The sequence below is a fragment of the Heterocephalus glaber genome, unplaced genomic scaffold (assembly GCF_053883595.1).
Source record: "Heterocephalus glaber isolate CG9 unplaced genomic scaffold, H.glaber_assembly_v1.0 deba00000594, whole genome shotgun sequence".
Lineage (NCBI taxonomy): Eukaryota > Metazoa > Chordata > Mammalia > Rodentia > Bathyergidae > Heterocephalus > Heterocephalus glaber.
This window is the reverse complement of record NW_028258151.1, coordinates 13488596-13510742: the sequence shown is the minus strand read 5'-3', so window position 1 is coordinate 13510742 and position 22147 is coordinate 13488596. Positions and strand designations below refer to the sequence as shown.

General features: G+C 41.8%; 1 protein-coding gene and 2 pseudogenes across 1 annotated transcript; 2 read left to right on the top strand and 1 right to left on the bottom strand.

The window, feature by feature from the left end:
* Positions 1 to 1340: 1340 nt before the first annotated feature.
* On the bottom strand, positions 1341 to 20820 carry LOC101713128 (phospholipase A and acyltransferase 2-like). Its single transcript, XM_004852575.3, has 4 exons — positions 20664 to 20820; positions 17372 to 17480; positions 7237 to 7505; positions 1341 to 2205 (listed from the first exon to the last, which is right to left on the bottom strand). The coding sequence occupies exons 1-4, from the start codon at positions 20673 to 20675 to the stop codon at positions 2104 to 2106; spliced, it is 492 nt and encodes a 163-aa protein (XP_004852632.1). The 5' UTR covers positions 20676 to 20820; the 3' UTR covers positions 1341 to 2103.
* Positions 3326 to 4774, top strand: LOC106009958 (nucleoporin p54 pseudogene; annotated as a pseudogene).
* Positions 4850 to 6205, top strand: LOC106009959 (uncharacterized; annotated as a pseudogene).
* Positions 20821 to 22147: the final 1327 nt, after the last annotated feature.

Below are 22147 nucleotides of genomic sequence, written 5' to 3'. Positions count from 1 at the left end.
TCTTAATCACTTCCTTGTCACTGAGACACAATACCTGACAACCACAATTTAAAGGAGGAGAGGTTTGTTTTGGTTCACATATTCAGTCCATAGCCAGCTGGCTCCAAGGCAAGGAAGTCCATGGTAGAAGGGTCTGGCAGAGGAAAGTTGCTCAGTTATGGCAGCCTGGAAGCAGAGAGAGAAGGGAGGAGACAGGGAGGGGGAACTGCCCTCCGGGTCCCATCCCTAGTGACCCATCTCCCCTAACAAGGCCGCACCTCCAAACAGCAAGACAGCTATAGCATTCCCACGGTCCAGTCCTCATCCAAAAGCTCTGCCTATGAGACTCTTGGAGGATATCTAGATATAAATCCTAACACCCATTAATCCAATTAGCTATTAATCAATGCATCATGAGAATGGATAAATCTCAGTCTTAACAGGGATTACATTTCAACATGAGTTTCAGAAGTGGCCAGCTATACTTAAACCATAGCAACTGGGAATGCAAAATCAAGGTGATGGCAGATTTCGCATCTGGAGAGATGGTCTCCCTGGCATGCAGATGGCCTCCTCACTACATTTGCACATTGTGGAGGGAGGGAAAGAGAGAGCTCTGGTCTCTTCATCTTATAAAAAAGCTCAATCATACCACAGGGACCCTACACACGCCACCTCGTCTAAACCCAATGACATCCCAGTAGCCCCATCTCCAGATACCATCCCACTGGGGACGAAAGCTTCAACATATGAATTTGGTATGAGAGGGGAACACAGGACTCCACAACAGTATACAACTCTGTCTTTGACGGAATTCATGCTCGGGGGGGAAGATGGAGGGAGGGGAAGGGAAGGCAAAGAAAAAGGCCCAAGATGCAACATGTATATACCAATTCCCCACAATGAATGTGTTATTATGCATCTTAACCATATACTAATAAACAGGGGAAAAAAGAAAAAAGCTTCAGTTGGACAGAAGGAATAAGTGAAAGGGACCCATTGTGCCATATGGCAGCTGCAGGTAGTAATGATGTGGTATCTAATTGAAAATTACTAAGAATATATACATATGTGTATACACACACACACACATATATATATATATATATATACACTTTTTTTGGTACGAGGGATCGAACTCAGGACCTTACGCTTGCCAGGCAGACGGTGGAACCACTGAGCTAAATCCCTGGGCCTACTAAGAGTATATTTTAAGTGTTTTTACCACAAAAAAATTATATAAACTAATGTATATGTTAAATGGCTTGATTTAGCCATCTCAAAGTGTAAACAATTTAGCCACCCACAATGTAGACATATATCAAAACATTGTGATGTACATCATGACAAAATCACTTTCATTTATCAATAAAAAATAAATCAGCTAAAATTTTTATTAGAGGATTTAAAAAGCAAACAATAAAATTCATGAAATATGAAAAGGTCAAATGAGCAATAATTTCAATGTAATTATTCTGACATTGAGATAAAAATTGCAGCAAAACTTTTGAAAGTATACAATGGCAGAATTCATTAAGAAAACAAGAGAACTTTCAAACAAAGGTCTATGAAGTATTTGATAATCCAATAAATGCAATACAGTGAATCATAAAAACATTTTGGGGAAACTTTAATTTTGTGCCGATCTGACATTAAATACGACACAAAGTTGGCATCCAACACATCAAAGTCCACTGTAACAAGACTGTCAGTCACAGATAGGTTGATAAGTAGATCAATTAATAGAGAATATAAGATCAGACACTACACAAAAAGGAAACGTTGATACTCTGACCTTTTACGGTATTCATAGAAAGCATTTGATTGAGATTTTCCCAGATCTGACCAAAAAAATCTAAAATTTTACACATTACTATTAGCTAAAAGAAACTTCCAAAGCCAATAAGGAAGCGGATTTGAACAGACAAAACCAAAACCAAAAAAAGAATTCATATTCAATTAATTAGTCCCACAAATAAAATTTTTCTGTGCTTTTACTTAGCTCCACTAAAATAAGGGTCTGTGACCACAAAAGAGACTGGAATCAGTAAAGCAAACCCTGCTACTACTGGCTAAGCAAGATTCCCCCATATGAGCTGATGCCATCAAGATAATGCCTTGGGTTTATTGTCTTTCCCGCTTGCTTCGGGACAGCAGGATCCCAATTAATCCTAGACCGGCCAGGACACTTGCTCCCACAGTTACCTTTGTGGCCACTTCAGCAACCTGCAGCAGAAGAAAAGGAAAAGAATCACAGTCAACATCAGGAGTCAGACCCTGGGTGTGTGTACAGGTGAGTGAGGAGCCTGCCACTTGGGAAAGACTGGGGTGGCTCTGGCCTCTTCATCTACATGACAGAGGGAAGAAACATTGGCCGGGAGGCATGGTCCCAAGAGGTCGGGCACTCAGAAAGAGGAGAGATGTCTGGTGGGGAAAGAATGAATGGAAGAACAAGCTGTAGGTACTGAAATATGAGAGATTCAAAGTTGAAAAACTAGATACACTATGACTATTTAAAATGCAATAAATGGCATTGAGTGTCATGTCGCGGAAGCAGTGCTTTGGTTCCCTGCTCCTACAACATAGTCTTCAATTTTGGGACTCCCTTGTGTACCTTGGCTGTACCTTACCTACAGCCATCGCAGCACCCCCAGGTGGGTTTGGAGGATTTGAGACAACATCTACAGCCGCAGGATCTGCATTCAACTTTTCTGCCCCAGCTAACACAGGCACTACTGGACTCTTTGGCGCTACTCAGAACAAAGGTTTTGGATTTGGTACCAGTTTTGGCACAACAAGGCAACTAGTACTGATTTAGATACTGGTTTGGGAACTGGACTGGGGTTTGGAGGATTTAATACACAGCAGCAACAATCTACATCAGGTGGTCTCTTCAGTCAGCCTACTCAAAGCTCCTTTCCAGTCCAACCAGCTGATAAATGCTGCAAGTTCGCTTTCTGCTCCAAGACTATTGGGAGGTGAGAGAGATGCTATTTTAGCAAAATGGAATCTGCTGCAGGCTTTCTGGGGAACAGGAAAAAATATTTCAACAGTAATATTCCACCAGTGGAATTCACACAAGAATATCCTTTTTGCCGGTTTAAGGCTGTAGGTTATAGCTGTATGTCCAATAATAAAGATGAAGATGGGCTAGTGGTTTTAGTTTTCAACAAAAAAGAAACAGATATTCGAAGCCAGCAGCAGCAGTTGCATAAAGTTTTGGCAGGAAAGCAGACCTTTGCTGTAAATGTAGAGGATAAAAAAACATTGCCAGGGGCCAGGGATTTAGCTCAGTGCTTCCGGCGCCTGCCTTGAAAGCATAGGTCCTGAGTTCAATACCCGATACCAAAAAAAAAAAAAAAAAGAAAAGAAAAAAAAGGCAGATGACCAGACAGAAGTTGTCACATATTGTTGAGCGTTCTCCAAATGGTACCTCAAGAAGAGTTCCAGCTACAACAGTATATACTCACTTTGAACAAGCTAATATAAAAACACAACTGGAGAAACTTGGTGTAGTCCTTTCTATGACCAGAACAGAACTTATCCTGCACAGATCAAGCAGCTTTTACAGAATCCTCCTTCTGGTATTGATTGTATTATTTGGGAACAGGCTAAGGTGGATAACCCGGATTCTGAAAAGTTAATTCCTGCACCCATGGTGGGTTTTAAAGAACTTCTCCGAAGACTGAAAGTTCAAGATCAGATGACTAAGCAGCATCAGATCATATTAGATATTAAATCTGAAGATATCAGAGAGCTACAAAAGAATCAAACTACAAGTATAGCCAACATTGAAAAGAGGAAACTCATGGCTCTTTCCCATAAAACCTCACAGGTCCTAATCAAATGGGAAATTCAAAGGAAGAGTGGTTATGCCATCCAAGCTGATGGAGAGCCGTTGCAGGTTCAGCTAGATACAAATCAGTCTGAACTAAATGCACCTTCTCAGTTCAAGGGCCAACTAAACAAACTGATGTCCCAAATCAGGATGCAGAACCATTTTGGAGCAGTCAGATCTGAAGAAATATATTACAAAGATGCAGATCTGTTAGGAGAAATCAAGCGGCATTTGAAAGAACAACAGGAAGGTCTTAGCCACTTGATTCGCACTAGAAAACATGATCTAGAAAATATAAAGTTGGTAGAACAGGGCTGGGGATTTAGCTCAGTGGTTTCACCACCTGCTGTGCAAGCACAAGGACCCGAGTTCGATCCCCGATACCAAATCAAACCAAACAAAACAAAGTTGGTAGAACATAGATGGAGTGAAACGATCCGCATCAGAGGTGGTATCTTTAGTCGACAGTTCACAAACTTGTGCTAGAAATTTGTGAAATGCATTCTCTTACTGCATGAGGCCTTCCTTAAGAATGAAACTGATCACACAAAGAAAAAAGAAAGAAAATGATCCTCTCTTGCTTTGGATTTTTTAGGAGATTACTGAGAAATTACTCTTCACTAAATCTGAAATAAACTAGTCACCTCACCTCTCTTCAAAAATAACCTTCAGGGCTGGGGATTTAGCTCAGGGGTTCCAGCGCTTCCCTCGCAAGCACAAGGACCCGAGTTTGATCCCCAGTGCCAAAAAAAAAAAAAAGATTTACATCTAAATAGCTGTAGATACTTTAAAAAGAAGGAAGTGCATAATTAACATTTTACAACAGCTTTTTCTGAAACATCACAGTAATTACTGTTCTCCATTCTGCTTTCCAAAACAAGTAAATATGAAATATACTTTGCATATAACAAACTGTATAATTACTTAGCTGTTGAAGATTTCAGATTCAGAGTGTAAATGGATATCAGTTTTTATATATGTAAATCCAACTTGGGAGGAGTAAAGTTGTCATCCTTCACACATCTCAGTAGATACTAGGGGAATCTAGGAGAAAGTTCCTGTGCATGACAAAAATGTTGGAATATCTTCAGCCTGAATCAGATCTCATTCAACATGATGGAATTCATACTGGTAAGCAACTTTATGAATGTAAAGGGTGTAGAAGAACTTTTAGCCCGAAGCAAAACTTTGTAGAGCATAAGAAAATGCATACTGGAGAGAAATCACATGAATGTACTGAAATGAATGTGGTGAAGTGTTCTCTCAGGTCTCATCGTTTACTCAACGTTTGAGAAGTCATACAGGGAGAAGTCATATGAATGTAATAAATGTGGAAAAGCCTTCAGCCAGAAAGGAAACTTCCTTTCTCATCAGAAATATCATAGTGGAGAAAAACCTTCTGAATGTGGGAAAGCACCTATTCAATTGGCAATCCTCATCAGGCATCACAGAAATCATACAGGAAATAAACCATATGCATGTAAGGAATGTGGGAAAGCTTTTAATAGCACATCATACCTCAGTGAGCATGAGAAAATTCACAATGGAGAGAAACCTTTTGAATGTAACCACTGTGGAAGAGCCTCCAGCCAGAAGCAACATCTCATTAAACATCAGAATATCCATAATGGAAAGAAACCTTTCAAATGTAATGAGTGTGAAAAAGCCTTTAGCCAGAAAGAAAACGTCATTAGCCATCAGAGAATCCATATAGGAGAGAAACTTTATGAATGTAAAGGGTGTGGCAAAGCTTTCATTCAGAAGTCAGGCCTCATTAGACATGAAAGAAGTCACACTGGAGAGAAACGCTATACATGTAAGGAGTGTGGGAAAGCCTTCAGTGGCAAATCAAATCTCAATGAGCATGAGTAAATTCATCTTGGAGGGAAAGCCTATAAATGTAATGAATGTGGAATAATCTCCAGGCAGAAGCAATACCACATTAAACATCACAATAATCATACAGGAGAGAAACCCTGTGAATGTAATAAATGTGGAAAAGCCTTTTCACAGATCACATCGCTCATTGTACATGTGAGAATTCATACAGGTGATAAACCTTATGAATGTAAAATATGTGGGAAAGCCTTCTGTCAAAGCTCATCTCTTACTGTGCACATGAGAAGCCATACAGGTGAGAAACCCTATGGTTGTAATGAATGTGGGAAAGCCTTTTCTCAGTTCTCAACTCATGGTCTACATATGAGAATCCATACTGGTGAAAAACTTTATCAAAGTAGTGAATATGGGAAAGCTTTCAGCCAGAAGTCATATTACATTAGACACCAGAGAATTCATACTCATTATGGTTCTAGGAATGCCTTGGATTTAGGATACTCTTCAGCAAAATTTACACCTAATAATATGTCAAGTTTTGTTTTACATTAAAGAGACATAAATGTAGGGAAAAAAATCTAACCTGCCACCTGTTTTTGCAAAAACAAATAAGAAGAACTAAAATTTTACTAGAACACAGCCATGCTCATTTGTTTACATTCTGTCTGTGGCAGGGTACTGAGAGAAACTACACAGATCTCAAAATCTGAGATATTTACTATCTGATCCTTTGCAGAAAAAGATTAGGCCCAACATGACCAGAGTCTCCCTCCTCCTGCTTCACACTGGCCCCCTAGCACCCCATTCACGGGTAAACTCCAAGTCACTTTACACTTCCAGGTTAATCAAGAGAATTAAATCAGACTCAGCTCAGGGGCTACCTCTTCTGTGCAGCCTTCCTTGTCAGAGCCCTTGGAGCAGAATACTTCAGGTTCAAATCCTACCTCTGCACCACAGCAGACATGGACGTGGGTAGTGGTGGTGAGCCTATGGCATTCATGTGACTGTGTTTTTCTTTGAAGACAAAAGCTGGAAATGTAGAGATGTTTCTTCTAGACTAAAACCTCAATGTTTGGGTTTAATTGCAGTGTTGGCATTTTGCCATAAATAAGTGGGTTCCGGTTTTACTTTGGCTCTTGGTCACTAAAAGGTTCGCCATCACTGGACTAGAGGCTCAATACCTGATTGAATGAGTTGGGACAGATGACCCTAACACACTGAGCCTCAGTGTCCCCATCTATAACATGGAGATAATAAAACTTGATTCTAGAGCTCTGGAGAGTAACCTTAGGGCCAGGGAGCAGGGAGGGCTCAGCAACTGGAGTGACTGTCATGTCCATGTGTCACTTCCCTGGCCATCACCCCCTAACAGCTCTGATCTGCATTGCCACCTTGCCCAGGTGACTCTCCACACTTGCCCCCACCCCAAATGTGGCATCCTTAAGGGCAGGGATTCTGTATCTGCTGTTTTGTCTTGTTCGTGTCTCTATCACCATTCTGGTTCAAACACAGCAGGTGCTGAGCCACCAATAGCTAAAGAGATGGCCTGGTTCTGAAGAAGGGGATACAGGCTGAGCACGCACCTGATCACTGCATGGAACTCCGTAGCGCAGCTCAGTCACAAAATGCTCACAGTTCATGCTGGTCAGTGAATAGTGTAGCTCCTTCCCCACCAGCTCCATGGCCTGCTTGACAATTTTGTTGATAGGCAGTGGTGAATACCTGTCGTCATATTTGTTATTGACCTGGTAGTTGTCTGATCCGGCCACTTTGGATAGCTTCTCTTTCTTCACTATGGTTCTCTCAGTCAGGAGAGACATGATGCTGGACAAACCAGCTCCTGCAAATTCACCTGTGGAAACAGTGAGTTCAGAGCTGGGCCTGACCCAGCAGCCTCATTGCCCTTGGCACCATCAACAAGGATGAGCTGTGGAAGAAACTTCCCATCTTTCCTGGTCCAATGCACACCTGGAAGACTGTGGAAAGGTCCCTAGGGTCTGCTTTCCACATGTCTAACATAAAAGTCATGCGTTCTGAAGAACCACATGTATTCAAGTGTCCCTCAAGGAGTCAGCTGTTTGTTTTTTGTTTGTTTGTTTGTTTGTTTGTGTGGTTTTGGTACCAGGGATCAAACTCAGTTCCTTGCACTTTTGAGGCAGGTGGGGGAACCACTGAGCAAAATCCCTGGCCCAGGAGTCAGCTGTTGAGACAGAATGGTACAAGTCAAAGAGGAGGCAGAAGACAGTCAAGTCCTAGTCTCAGGTTCCCCTTCTAGCTCATGCCTATAAAAACAGTCACTCAACCTTCCTGCCATCAGTCTAGGACCCCCAGCAGACTAGGGTAGTATTTTGAAATCAAAAGGAAGGAACCAGTTAATCAAGATAGAGGCCTAACTGGAATCTAGGACCCTGGTGCTAGCTCTGATTTATTCACAATATGTCTTCAGCAAGTCCCTTCTCCTGGGGCCTTGTTCTTATCACAAATTAAACAAACTGGGCCAGATGATAACCAAACCTTCCAACTTTAAAATGCTAGATTTGCCTCTACAGGGCACCCTATCTTTTTGGAATGAGAGACAGTGGCAACATAACAGTGTCTAAGAGGGACCCAGCTCACAGATGTCACAAACATGTTGACATTATCCTTGATCTTCAGACAGCTGGGGATATATCACCGAATATGATTTGTTATCTGGATCATGATTTATCTATCTAAAGAAATATTTACATCTCCTGAAAAAAATAAGTATTATCTGTCTTCGTGACTTGTATCATTGCTGAGAGAAATTACCCAACATTCAAAGTTTAAAAGGGAATGGCTCACAGTTTGTAGAGGTATCAGTCCATAATCTGCCAGCTCCCAGGCAGGGTGGCATGGCAGAGGGGCATCGCAGAGGAGAAACAGCTCATAGCAGGCAGAAGTTACACAGCACCAAAGTAGCAAGCAGCAAGCTACAAGCAACAAACAACAACACTCTTTCTGTTATTTATATCTTATCCAGGCTACCTGCCTTTAGGGGCACAGCCAGGGTGGAGCAGGCTTAATCCTAACAAATTGTTTAAAGGCAGTAGCTACAACTACCAAAGTTGTAGAATCATCTTCAGAACTTTCTAGGGAAATGATTTACATATATAGGTTTCTCATGCTATGAAAATACTAAATACCCAGCATACACAGAATTTCTCAACCTGCAAACTAACATCTTGTGAAATTCTCAACCTCCCTTCTTCAAACCTTCATGTTCTTTGCTGTAATTCTTCAAACTCTGCTACCATCCTATCTTTACCCAACAAAGGAGATAATCATGACTGTCAAATTGGTTTCTCAAAATTTGACTCCAACATTAAGTTTATAGGATGCCCCATCAGTTAATCTGGAATTACTACTCTATGTTGATGGCTCTTATATCAAAAATTCTGGGCCAGGGATTTAGCTCCGTGGTTCTGGTGCCTGCCTCAAAAGCTCAAGGTCCTGAGTTCCATCCCTGGCACCAAAAAAAAAAAAAAAAAAAAACCTAAGGAAAAATATCAAATTGGGTAGGCACTTACATTCCAATGTGAATTACACAAAAGAGTTCTTCTTCAGTTTATAATTTGGTGCAATATGCAGAATCACTTGCCCTAACTCTACTATATTGCTACCAGGTGTGTTTTTGGAATAGTCCATGATTTGGGGATGGTATAGAAAAAGAGGGGATTCTTAATATCATAGCATGCCCATAAAAATGTACCTCAAGTTGCTGACCACCTCTCTGCACTGTTTTTACCCTCACAAGAGGCTGTCATAAAAAGTGATGCTCTTGTTCACAGAATAGACCAGAAATATCAAGGAAATGCCATGGTTGATTTCTGTGTAAGGGCTACCTACCACCCAAGAAATTGGTCCAATTAATAAACTATGTACCTTTCGTGAAATCCATCCAAAGGACATAAAGAAAATTCAACACACGGGGCAGAGAAGGTGAGCCAATCCCAGGGCCCAGGAGGAGGCTCCCCCACCCCCATTCCATGCTCCTAGGGCAGAGAAGGTGAGCCAATCCCTGCACCCAAGAGGAGGCTCCCCCTGCCACCATTCCACGCTCCTAGGGCAGAGAAGGTGAGCCAATCCCAGCACCCATGAGGAGGCTCCCCCGTGACCATTCCATGCTCCCAGAGCAGAGAAGGTGAGCCACGTGGATGCTAGAAGCCCCCCCTCCCTGGGGAAATGATAAGACACGTAAACAAGCCTCAAAAACAGACTTCCAGATCAACTACAGCAACCCCAAAGGGAAACAAGATGGAACAATCTGATACTCAACCACCTGGACTCCCTGAACTGGCAACAAAAGAGGATCTGGAAAAAATGAAATCAGAAATAATTTCTCAGATAACAGCAAAGATTGTGCCTATAGTGCAAGACATGATTAATAAATCTATAGCAGACACAGATTAAAAAAAATAGAGAATCTGAGGAACATGATGGAATCCCAACATAGGAAAAAAATGGAATCCATAAAACAGATGCAAACAGATTTCCAGGAGATTAAAAACTCCATCAAAAGTCTATGCAGCAGAATGAACCAATGTGAGGATAGAATTGCAGATATAGAAGATAAGATTGCAATTAGTGACCAGGAAAAGAAAAATTGCTTTCAAATTGTAAGGGACCACGAGAAATCAATCCAGCAGCTCCTACACGATGCAAAGAAGAATAACATAAGAGTGATTGGAGTCAATAAAGAAACAGGAGAGAGTGCAGATGACATTAAAAAACTGTTCACAGAAGTGATGGCAGAAAACTTCTCAAGCAGGGGGAAAGAACTTGACATACAGATAAGTGAGGCATATAAGACTCCAGCTAGCCTTAATCAAAAAAAATCTACACATAGGCATATAATAGTTAGGATTCCAGAAACCCAACAGAAGAACAAAATTCTACAAGCAGTGAGAGAACAGAAACAAATCACATTCAAAGGAAAGCCCATCAGCATCACAGCAGACTTCTCAATGCAAACCCTCAAGGCAAGAAGATCTTGGAGTGATGTATTTCAAGCCCTAAAGGAAAACAGCCTCTAGAGCCAGGGATTTAGCTCAGTGGTTTCACTGCCTGCTGCACAAGTGCAAGGACCCGAGTTCGATCCCCAGTACCAAAAGAAAACAGCCTCCAACCCAGATTGATGTATCCTGCAAAACTATCTTTCAAAATTGATGGAGAAATAAGATACTTTCATGATAAAGAGCACCTTAGGAACTTCATGAATACCAAACCAGCACTCCAAAAAATTTTAGACAATATCCTAGGGAAAGACAGTGAGGATCACAATGCCAGGAAGCCCAGTAGAATGAATCCATTGGGCATGACAAATTAGATGCAAAGGAGGAGACTCCAACAAAAAGACAAAGTCATGACAAGGCTTTTAAAACTTTTAACTTCATCTCCCTAATGAGTGTATAATTCAATTTTGTTATTGTACTGATTAGTATTTTTCTGATTCTAGTGTTGCACACCTTTGCTTGTGCTGTACTGGCTATTTATCATCTTCTTGTGTCTACTTTTTACTTGGGTTGTCTATTAATAAGCTGTAAGAGTTCTTTATGTAATCTGGTCATAGGTTCTATGCATTGTAAATATGGTCTGTTTAAGGACTACTTTTCATTTTAACGATGTCATTTAAAGTTCTAAATTTGGATGGAATCTCATTTATCAATTTTTTTCTTTTATACATCATGGTTTTTGTGCCTAGGAAGTTCTTGCCTACCCTAAATTCATAAACATTTTCCCTTATAATTTCTTCTTAAAGTTTTATACTTTTAGGCTTTCATATTTAGGTTCATGGGTCCTTTCAAGTTATTTTTATGTATGGAAATAAAGAGTTGAGGTTGATATTTTACATATGGATACCAGGTGTTCTAGTGCCATTTGCTGAAAACACTATCTTTTCCTCGGCTCTTGAATTGAGTTTATATTCTATAAAATGTTAATGTTTAATAATCTTTCCAAACTTAGTGCACCATATATGTGTGGTTCTATTTCTAGATTCTCTGTTTTATTCCAATGATCTATATGCCTTTCCTTACACCAACACTGCCTTGATTAGTGTAGCTTTAGAGGAAGTCTTAAAATTAGGTACTAAATATCTTCCAACACTGTTTTTTGGTTTTTTACTTTTCTAGGTCCTTTGTACTCCTACATAACTTTTAAATTTCAATATCCAATTCTTCATTTATAGCAAGTATACATAGACCTAAATTTTTATATATACCTTGTGTTTTCTAATCCTGCTAAATTCAAATACAAGTTCTCCGGGCTCCTAGAGATTTCTTAGTATTTTCTCTGTAGATGATCATTTCATCCACATATAAAGATTTTGCTTCTACCTTGCCAATCCTATCCTAGTTGTGTCATTTTATTGCCAGACTATTTTGGTTTGGGCCTATGTTTCAAAGTTTAATGGGCAGATGAAGAGCATGTCTGCCCTTGTTCCCCACCTTAGGGAGAAAGCATTGTATCTTCTCCATTCACATAATGCGTTCTCGCTAGAAGTATGGAGTACATGTCTTTAATCTGTTGAGAAGGTTCTGTTCTACTTCTAGGCTCCTGATAGCTTTTACCATGAACAGCTATAGAATTTAGTCCAATACTTTTTCTCCAACTAGTGACAGGATCATGTGGCTTTTTCCTTTCCTCTGTTAAAATGATGACTTTTGGGGGTGGATCTTCCAATGCTGAACCAACACTGCCATCCCTGCAATAAAAACACTTTTTACATACTGCCAGATCTGACCTCTAATAGTTTGTTTTTTAAACAAATTTCTATCTATGTTCATAGTTTTTTCTTCTATTATCTTTTTCCAGTTTTAGGACTAGCACAACGTTGGTTTCTTAAAATGAGGGGAGGAGTGTTCCTTTTTTTTCTGCTTTAAATGTTTGATATAATTTATCAGTTAAAATGTATATGAGCCTGTTGTTGTCATATAGGTAGGTTTTCAAGCTAGGGATATACTTTCTTTAAGAGATGCTATTCAAATTTTCTATTTCCTCCAGAGTTAGTTTCATTAATTTGTCTTCTAAGGTACTTCTTAGAAGTTGTCAAATTTATTTCAAAAAAGATTTTTGTAGTATGCTTTCTATACCCTTTTAAATTCTGTAAATTCTGTGGTAATGTCTCCTAGATCTTGATATTGTAATTTTAAAAATGTATAGTTGATATTGTGTAATAGGAAGTAAAGGTCTAAAGGAGTAGGGGAGGTGGGAGGGGTAGGGGAAAGGAAAGAAGGGAAAACAAAAAATATGAGAAAAGGAAAAAAATGGAAACAAAATCTTTGCAAATAGGGAAGGGTGGAGGGGGTGAAGGGAGGGCAAGGGAAGGGGAAAAAAATAAGAACCAAGATACTCATGTAATGGTACAAGATCCCAATGATGTATGTAAATGTATTTTATACCTAAAATGTACCAATAAACTTGATGGGGGGGGAATTCAACACTTACAACAAAATTGAAAAGAAATAGAAAGAAAGAAAGAAAAAAGGAAAGAAAAGAAAGTCTTCTAAGCATTTCATTCTCTCACTCATCATAGAATTGATAAAATGATTCAAATCTTGGCAAAATACTTGTGAGGAAACTTCAAAATCAGTCAAACATGTCTATAAACAATGCTTGACTCATCAAATCCATAGCTCTTGAAACATCACAAAAGTGGCCCCAGAAAAAAAAAAGTGGTCCCAGAGCATTCCCCACCCCAACCTTCAGGACCATTAAAACACTCGCAGGTGGCCTTCATTCAACTATTACCTCTATGAATCTTTGTCTCAGTCACTTTCTCCTCACTGGGACACAATATCCAACACCTACAACTTAAAGGAGGAGAGGTTTATTTTGGCTCACAGTTTGTAAAGGTTTTAGTTCATAGTTGGCTGGGTTCAAGGCAGGGTGACATGGCACAGCCCCATGGTGGAGGAAAGTTGCTCACACCATGGCATCCAGAAAGCAGAGAGATCAAGGGAAGAGCCAGGAAGGGAGATATACCCTTCCAGGTCATGCTCTCAATGACCCACCTTTTCCGTCCAGTCCCTTCTCCTAACAGCAAGCCAGCTATAAGCCTCTATAATCTAATCACCTTCCAAAAGCCTCACCTATAAGCTCATGAGGTTCTTGAGGGATAGCAGTCTCAGCTGGCAATATGCAGATGCCAACATGACAAAAATAATATGACTCCTGATTTGGGGTAATGGGAATCTTCCCATACTGTATTATTTTATATGGTTCATATAGATTCTATACCTATATGGTAATAAAGATATACACAGGTTTCCCACTCAGTGGCCTGGATATTGCAGGATGGGGCACCTCTTACTCAAAATAAGGAAATATGACTTTCCAAATGCCAAAATTCTTAACTTGGATTTATTACACATGGACTAATATGGCGGACCTCCCCAATGATTGGGCCCAAAGCCAGCTGTAAGCAATGCAGGCTGTAAAGAGTTAACCCAACAACTGGCTTGTTTATAGAAATGAGTCTGGCCAAAGCCCATGTGCTGAGATCAGATTGACTCAAACCAAAATTCTGTTCACAGGGTTGGGCCTTCTTTCCTGAAAGACAAAGTTAATTATTGACCACAACCTACTATTTTGTCTGTTCTGTTCATGATTCAAGAATGGTTTAGGGCTGGGAATTTAGCTCAGTAGCACAGCACCTGCCTCTCAAGCACAAGGTCCTTAGTTCAATCCCCAGTACTAAATAATAATAATAATAATAATAATAATAATAATAATAATAGTAATGCTTTGTCTCTTCCTTTTCCTTTACAAGCCTTGCCTACATCAGCAACATATCCGTAACAATTCCACCTGGTCCCTCCACGAAGCACCTTTACCTCGATCTAACTATGATGTCACCAATAAACATCGACAGCTGTGGGTGTTCAGGGCCTTTGCTTGTTCAAGCATCTGACTACACAAGCACTGGACATCCTGGCTCCCCATATCTCTGTCTCTAACTCTGTCTCCAAGTTTTTCTTCTCACCATGTGTCATAGCACTGAGCAGGAGATCAGAACCCACTGTAGGGGGCTCAGGTAAACTAACCCTGTATAAATTAATTTCTCCAGAGCTTCAAAACCCTATTACACAAAGAAGCTCTGGGGCTGGGTATTTAGCTTAGTGGTGCCGCATTGCCTGCCTCACAGGTGCAAGGTCCCGAGTTCGATCCTGGTACCAAAAAAAAAAAAGAAAGAAAGAAAAAGAAGAAGCTCTGGACCTCACTTTTTTTTTTTTTTTTTTTTTTTTTTTTTTTTTTTGGTACCAGGGCTCAAACTTGGGTCCTTGGCTTTCGAGGCAGGTGGCAGAGGACCTCATTCTTTTCTTGAGCACTTTGTCCATCAATATTTCTCCAAATCTTGAAAAAAGTTGCAGTGATACTTTAAATTTGCTTCAAGAAATATAATCTGAAACTGGGTGTGGTGTAATCCTAGCACTCTGGGAGATCAAGGTAGAAGAATCACAAGTTTGAGTCTCACCTGGGAAACTTAGCAGAACCTTGTTGCCAAAAAATAAAATACTACTAAGAAAAGTATTAATTATATAATAATAATAATAATAATGCAGAACTGTGGATGTCATTCAGTGCAAAGATCCTGAGTTCAGTTCCTAGTACCAAAAAAATAAGAGACTGGGCAGATGGAGAGCAGAAGAAAAAAGAGACAAGAAAAACCAATTGGATGGAAGCAGTTTAGCTTCAACAGTATTACTCAACAAAAATGTTCCTGATAACCTGACTTCGTAATAGGAAGGAGTCTGTGCTCTTCTTGGAAAAACAAACTGCTTCCAGGTCAATAAATGAAGACTTGTAGTTCAGAATCTTAAAGATCTAAAGGATGGATTCCAGATAGTTCATGGAATCAAAGACACACAATCAATAGATCTGTTTAGGTATTTGGCTAAATGATGGCTCTAGGACACCTCAGCTGTGGGATATTTTTTTTTTTTTTGGTACCGGAGATGGAACTCAGGTCCTTGCGCTTGCAAGGCAGGCAACGGAACCACTGAGCTAAATCCCCAGCCCAGGGTCTGACAATTGTGATCCTGTTTTGCAGTGAAGCTGGACATGAAAAGCACATGGTGACCAGGGTAATGCTCAATCATCAGGCACATGGTTGGTCTAACTGGGAGAATGAACAAAAGAGAATCGCTAAACAGAAACAAAAGTGAAGGCCACAATTTGAATGTTAAACCCACAGTCAAACTTGAAAGTGTGCAGATCTCCTGGAAAGGCTACCTCTACCTAGAAACAAATCTGCAAAGTCAATGTGACCTTATTTTTCCCCAGTCAGCTATAAGCAAGGCAGTTCACACTGCAATAGCAAACTGAACCTGGGAAAGGAAGACACCCAGGGAGGCAAGAGGCAGTGTACAACTTTTTCATTACAGCGACACTGGGATCGCTCCCAAAGAAGTCAGGCCCAGAATACCAGTGGGCTGGCAGTTTTATAGGGTTGTAAACAGGAGGTGCAGAAGCAGAAGCAGAGTTTACACAAAGCAGAGGGGCAGAGGAGGGGCAGAGCAAGGAGTTCTAGCAGGACTTTCTGAGTTCGTTACTCGCCTGTGGTGACAAATTACAGAAGTTGTCACGGCTACTTTGGTTCATTCTACCTAGTTAGTTACCTAGTTAACTCATAGTTGTTCAATTTAGTTAGTTTTGTTAGAAATACATCCGTCTGGCTAGAAATTCCCTTGCAATACACCAGTCCGTTTCACAGAATGTAAGGCCAATCACAATAGAAAGAAACATACTTCCCCCTCATGTCTTACCAACTGAACTGTAAAAACTGCTACATTTTGTTTCAAAGTCTCTGGGTCTGTGAACTGTTGTATGAACAACAAAATTTAAATTTCTCTAACTGTACATTTGCCATCCAACTTCTTTTAATGGCCATGTATATGCCATCAATGCCATTATATGCCAGTACTGTGTATCTGTTTGATTTTACTAACTCCCTGCTGTTGTGCACTTGAGTAGTTGCCAAGGTTTCAGCTTTTCCTTTAACACCGGGATGCTTCAAACTGAGGGAGGCTGCTTCAGCACCTGGCCACTTTCCTCCCACACACCCTTCATTGCCTCCCCCAATCTGAAAGATCGGTGTAGTGACCCCTGTGGTTCAGAGAATACTGTTCAACTTAGTAAGCTAAAGCCACGTGTTCAAGTTCCACAGTCAGTGAGCAAGGGACCTAGGTTTCCAAACTGGTTCTTTCGAGTGTGGAGTCCATGACTCCTTTCATTACACTTTGCATTCAGTTCAAAGTTTTTAAGGAAGGGGCCGGGGATTTAGCTCGGTGGTTCTGTCCCCTGCCTCACAAACGCAAGGTCCAGAGTTCGATTCCTGGTTCTAAAAAAAAAAATTTTTTTTTAAGGAAGTAACTGCTTCTTACTATTGTTTGTGTCTCCAGAAAAATAAATATGCACTGTAGAATATTGGGCCTATAGAGGGATCCCAATCAACTATAATGGGTTGGTCTGGACTGAACCCCACCCTATAATGAAATACAAGTCAGTAACTTCTCCCCTAAATTACTGATAAGGAGGAATAGCAGTTGATACGCCCATCAGGGAACAGCATGATTTTTTCAGTAAATATTTACTGAGTGCCTACTCTCCCAGGCAGAGCCAGGACCAGCACATATCTTTGCATCTGTTCACACCCTCAATCTCAAGCCTTGTGTTTAAAAAGAGAACCCTCTTTACTTGGAGAAGCCAGGTGAACCACATAGCCGTCTCCCACATAGATAGCCCAGTGAGAATAGGCACAGCGATGAATCTCAATCAGGTCTCCAGGTCTTGGTTTGGACTGCAACTGAAAAAACAGAAGATGAGATTAGCTTTTGCAGGGGATATTTTAGAACCTGACCTGCAAGGATGCCCAGGCCACCCTTGAGGCTCTGACAGCTCATGACTTTGCAGGATACAGGGAGGAATTCTCCTCACACAGGTGGGAAAACTCTAATTTATTGGGATTGTTGAACTGGAAAGGTACATAGGGAACACGGAGAAGACAGGAAGGGTGTCTCTGAGGGACTGTGGCAGTGGGTGTATGGCATAGGAGTGCGGTGAATTGATGTGGACAAGCTAGGTTGAAAGCACATTTTATGCGTGAGGCAAGTTTCTGCCAGCAAGTAACTGTATGAGTCCCAAGGAGGTCTAAATACCTCATTAAAGGCCATTTGCCATGTGCCTGGGCCTGAGCTGTGCTTGTGAGTTACAAAGCTCCAACTTGCAAAGCCCAATGTGCCAACACTGCTGAATGCTTGACTCCAATAGACTCACACCTATACATGTATACTTACATGTCTATTCTCACTTTAGCATCACAGAACCTGCACTAGATACACACATGTCCCCTTTGTTTGGTCATTAGCTCTGAGTAATCTTTCTTTTTCTTTTCTTTTTTTTTTTTTTGAAAACTAAATGTTAGAGTTTATTCCATCTTCATGATTACAGACATTATAAGGTGGGCAAACAAGGCAAATAGAGCAAGCACCTTTCCCCTCCACTTAACCAGATGCAGCATTTTGGCTTTTTTTTAATGATAGACAGGTTGCCTTAATTCATTAACTTGGGTTGAAAGCTGGCAACGCCAAATCTCTCTAATAGGTGGTTGTTCCATGGGCACTGCAAATACCGTTGATTCCTTAACTGTATACTGTGAGCTCTGAAACGGTGTTTACGTCAACATTCTTTTTTGGTACCAGGGATTGAACTCAGGACCTTGTGCTTGCCAGGCAGGAAGCAGCACCACTGAGGTAAGTCCCTGGCCCTAGGTCAACATTCTTGAAGCTTTCGTGTCTTAGATACCTGGAGGCAGAAAGTGTTAACAGCTGTCTTCCTCTTTGCTAGCCCAGGTCACCCGCAAACTTAACTGTTAGTCACTATATAAAAATAAAACTGTGCTCCCAAGTATTGATTGCAGCTATTGTGCCCGGATCCCTTTTTATAGAGTACTTACTCCCTGAGAGAGAAAAACAGGTCCTAACCAAATGCTTTCAAGAACAGTGACCCAGGTACACTGCAACGTCTTTTGCAGCAAAGTCAAGACATCAGGCAACCCTGATCATCTTGATTCATCATTATTTACACACAACATATATTCAAAGCTAATTCCAGACCACATATTGCAATGATAATCTCGAGAAATGGTTCAATTTTATTTATTTATTTATTTATTTTTGGTACGCGGGATGGACCCGGGTCCATGCGCTTGCGCAGCAGGGGGCGAAACCCCTGAGCTAAATCCGCGCGGCCCTCAATTTTAGCACATTGAGTCCTCCAAGATGCCAGAACAAGTGAGAAATCATCTCAAAACAGAGCGATTGTTCATCATTTACAAGTGAGAGGAAAACATCAAGAAGGAAGAACTGTCTTCTTTTATTTTAAACTCAGCCCCTTTAATTCATCACTGAAGCTGAGAGTTTACCATCCCAGTAGCCAAGTGTTCAACAGAGCAGTAATGCGCTGTGGCACACACATCCGCATGACATTCCCAACACTCCTGGAACATTTGGCAATCCCAGGAAATCCGGAGGAAGGTAAAATCTGGGTTCTAGACCAAAACCAGGGCAGAAATGACGGTATATGGTTGGAGTTGCTGGTGGAAGGTGCTCTTCTGAACTTTGTATGAGCAGCTGCATGTGGCCCTTGGCACAGGAGTTCTTTCTATTTCTGGAACACTCTGAGGCCAGCCAGTACCATTCCCCATCCCTCAACTCAGCTAACCCAGGTCATGTGGGGCCAGTCCATCCTGGCCAGGGAACTGAGCAACTGCTGAGAGTGGGAAAGATGTGGGTGAATGGAAAGCCTTTGACTACAGGAATCAGCTCAGCCTGCCCAAAGACTGGAGCAGCAAAAACAATGTTAACTGGGGGCTAGGGGTAGAGCTCAATGGTACAGCTCGAGTAGCATGTGCAAGGTCCTGGCTTCAATCCCTAGCACCACGGCACAAAGGAAAAAAGAAAGAGAGAAGAAGGGAGGAAGGAAGGAAGGAAGGAAGAAGAATGACAACTGCACCTAGGCTAAAATCCATCAAATAGGCTATTGCAAACACTGGTATAGAAATGAAAAGATCCAAGCATATTCTAGATGAACTGTACTCACGGAACCTTCTTACAAACTACAACAAAACCCAAAGCCACAAACCAAATGTGTAGAAAAACATCTGGCAGAACACACACCAAGCTATCTGGAGGGACATTATCTATAACAGGTAGGACAGTAAAATGGCTTTTGTCCTCCATGTTAATGGTTTTGATTTTACTTTTGCTTTTGCTTTCTTAAACAAGGTGACTGTATTCTTTGTGCAATTAAAGAAATCAGGTTTTTCAAGCAAAAGATTATGAATCAAATCTCTGCTGCCTCTTGGGCAATCCCCTCTCTGATATTAACATCACTCCCCGAAACTGCACCGTGGGGAGGAGAGGAGAGCTGCTCCTACTTCTCAAGGTTGTTTAGTAACAGCCTGGCTTGATAAAATAAAAGCCTTCAGCAGGCCTGGGATTTAGCTCAGCAGTTTCACCGCCTGCTGCGAAAGCACAAGGAGCTGAGTTCGATCCCTGGTACCCCTTCACCCAGGTGCTGGGATGCAGCCGGCACTTACAAAATGTGTTTGTCATTGAGCCTGAAGAGAAAAGGAGCACAGAAAGAGGAAGAGAGAAAAGGAGAGCAAAGTAGAGGGGCTGTGCTGCCTGGAGGGGAGAGGCGACAAGAACCCTTCCGGACCACCTCCCACCTCCCACACCGCTGTGAGCCATTTTCCGGGACCCTCCCTCCCAAGCCTGACCCACTCACCCCTCACAGGGCTCTGGGCCCAGACCCTGGTTTATTTTCCCACTTTGTCTGAGACAGCCAGACTCTTACACCTGAGCATGTTCCCTGTCACCTCTGTGCCAGAGCTATGGACCAACAAGGAAAACACACATAACCTCTCCTAACAGAGCTGTTGCTGCTTTTTAAAATAAAAGCTTTAAAACCCTTTCTGGGGACTTACCCTGGAAGCCATCCTTCTGCCTAGATGTGTTGTGTGGCACTGACTGCTCGCTGACCTTTCCTAGTTTCGTTTTCCTCAGTGCTGTGATGGCACACTCTTCAGCCTGCAGCTACTCCAGTTACTGAGGCAGGGAAATCAATTTGGTCAGCTGACAGAGGCAGCCCTCGCCCCACTGCCCAGGCACCTCCTGGTCCACACTGTTCTCTGTGAGTGCTGAGTGGGACAGGCTGGGAGACTTAGTGAGACCCTGTCCCAAATGAACAACAACAGCAAAAAATTGAAGAGCTCATACAGCTCTGAGGTAGAAGTGCTTGCCAACAGTGTTTAAGTCCCTGGATTCAAGCCCACTACCCAAGAGGGGGGGAAAGGAGTTTCCTTTTCCCTCTGACTCCACTCAAGCACTCAAATATGTGAAAATGTTATTTTCAAGCAAAGGTGGGGCATGTGTCCAGGAGAGAGGTAGGTGTGGAAATCACCTAGAGGTGAGAGAAACTGGAGTTCAGCATGCAGATTTGAAGGGGATTTGGTGGCAGGTGTACTTAGGGGGCACAGTCAAAAACTCTCAAGTTTCAGGTAAAGGAAAAAAGGGAAGAAGCAGAGTCAGGTGGGTGTGGGGGAAGCAGGACACAGGGACAGAAGGCAAAGGGCAAGCAGCTCAGAAAGGCAGGAGGAGCTCCAGGAAAACAGCTCACAACTCAAAGCGAGAACTGATGGTTTCAAGGAAGGCCTGATGTTTCCACCAGCTTCAAGGCAGTAGCCCTGAATAAAACATTGTACCAATCATTGACACATTCCCCCAGCACTGAAAAAGAAAGAGCCTGCTTGGCCAGAGGTATGCAAGCAACCACCCCACTGGCCAGAGCCATTCACTCATTCTAGACCAACAGGAAACCAACATTCATGGATGGAGGCTGTGCTTTTGAGACACCCAAACCCCAAGTCTCTCTCTCCCCCCTCCCCCACCCTCTCCCCCTCCCTCTCCCCCACCCTCTCCCCCTCCCTCTCTTCCCCATTTATAACTGTTGTTTTCTGGAAAGGAAGGAGTAGGTGGACAGGGAGGGATCTTAGCATCTCCACTATGGCCCATGTGGGCTGGAAGTGTATTCCGCCCCCCCAATACTGGGAGTTGAACCCAGAGAGCACTGAGGTACATCTCCAGACATTTTTATGTTTTTTTTTTTTGAGACAGACTCTCACTAAGTTGCCCAGGCTGGCTTCAAACTTGTGATCTTCGTGTCTCTGCCTCCTGAGTAGCTGAGATTACAGGTGTGTAGCCCTGCACCCAAAAAGGCAGAGTTTTTTTTCCCCCATTAAGTTCATTGGGGCATTTTAGGTATAAAATACAGTTACATTCATCATCAAGGGATCTTGTACCTTTACGTGAATATCTTAGTTCTTATTTTTTCCCCTTCTCCTGCCCTCCCTTCACCCCCTCCACCCTTCCCTATTTGCAAAGACTTTGTTTCCATTTTTTTCCTTTTCTC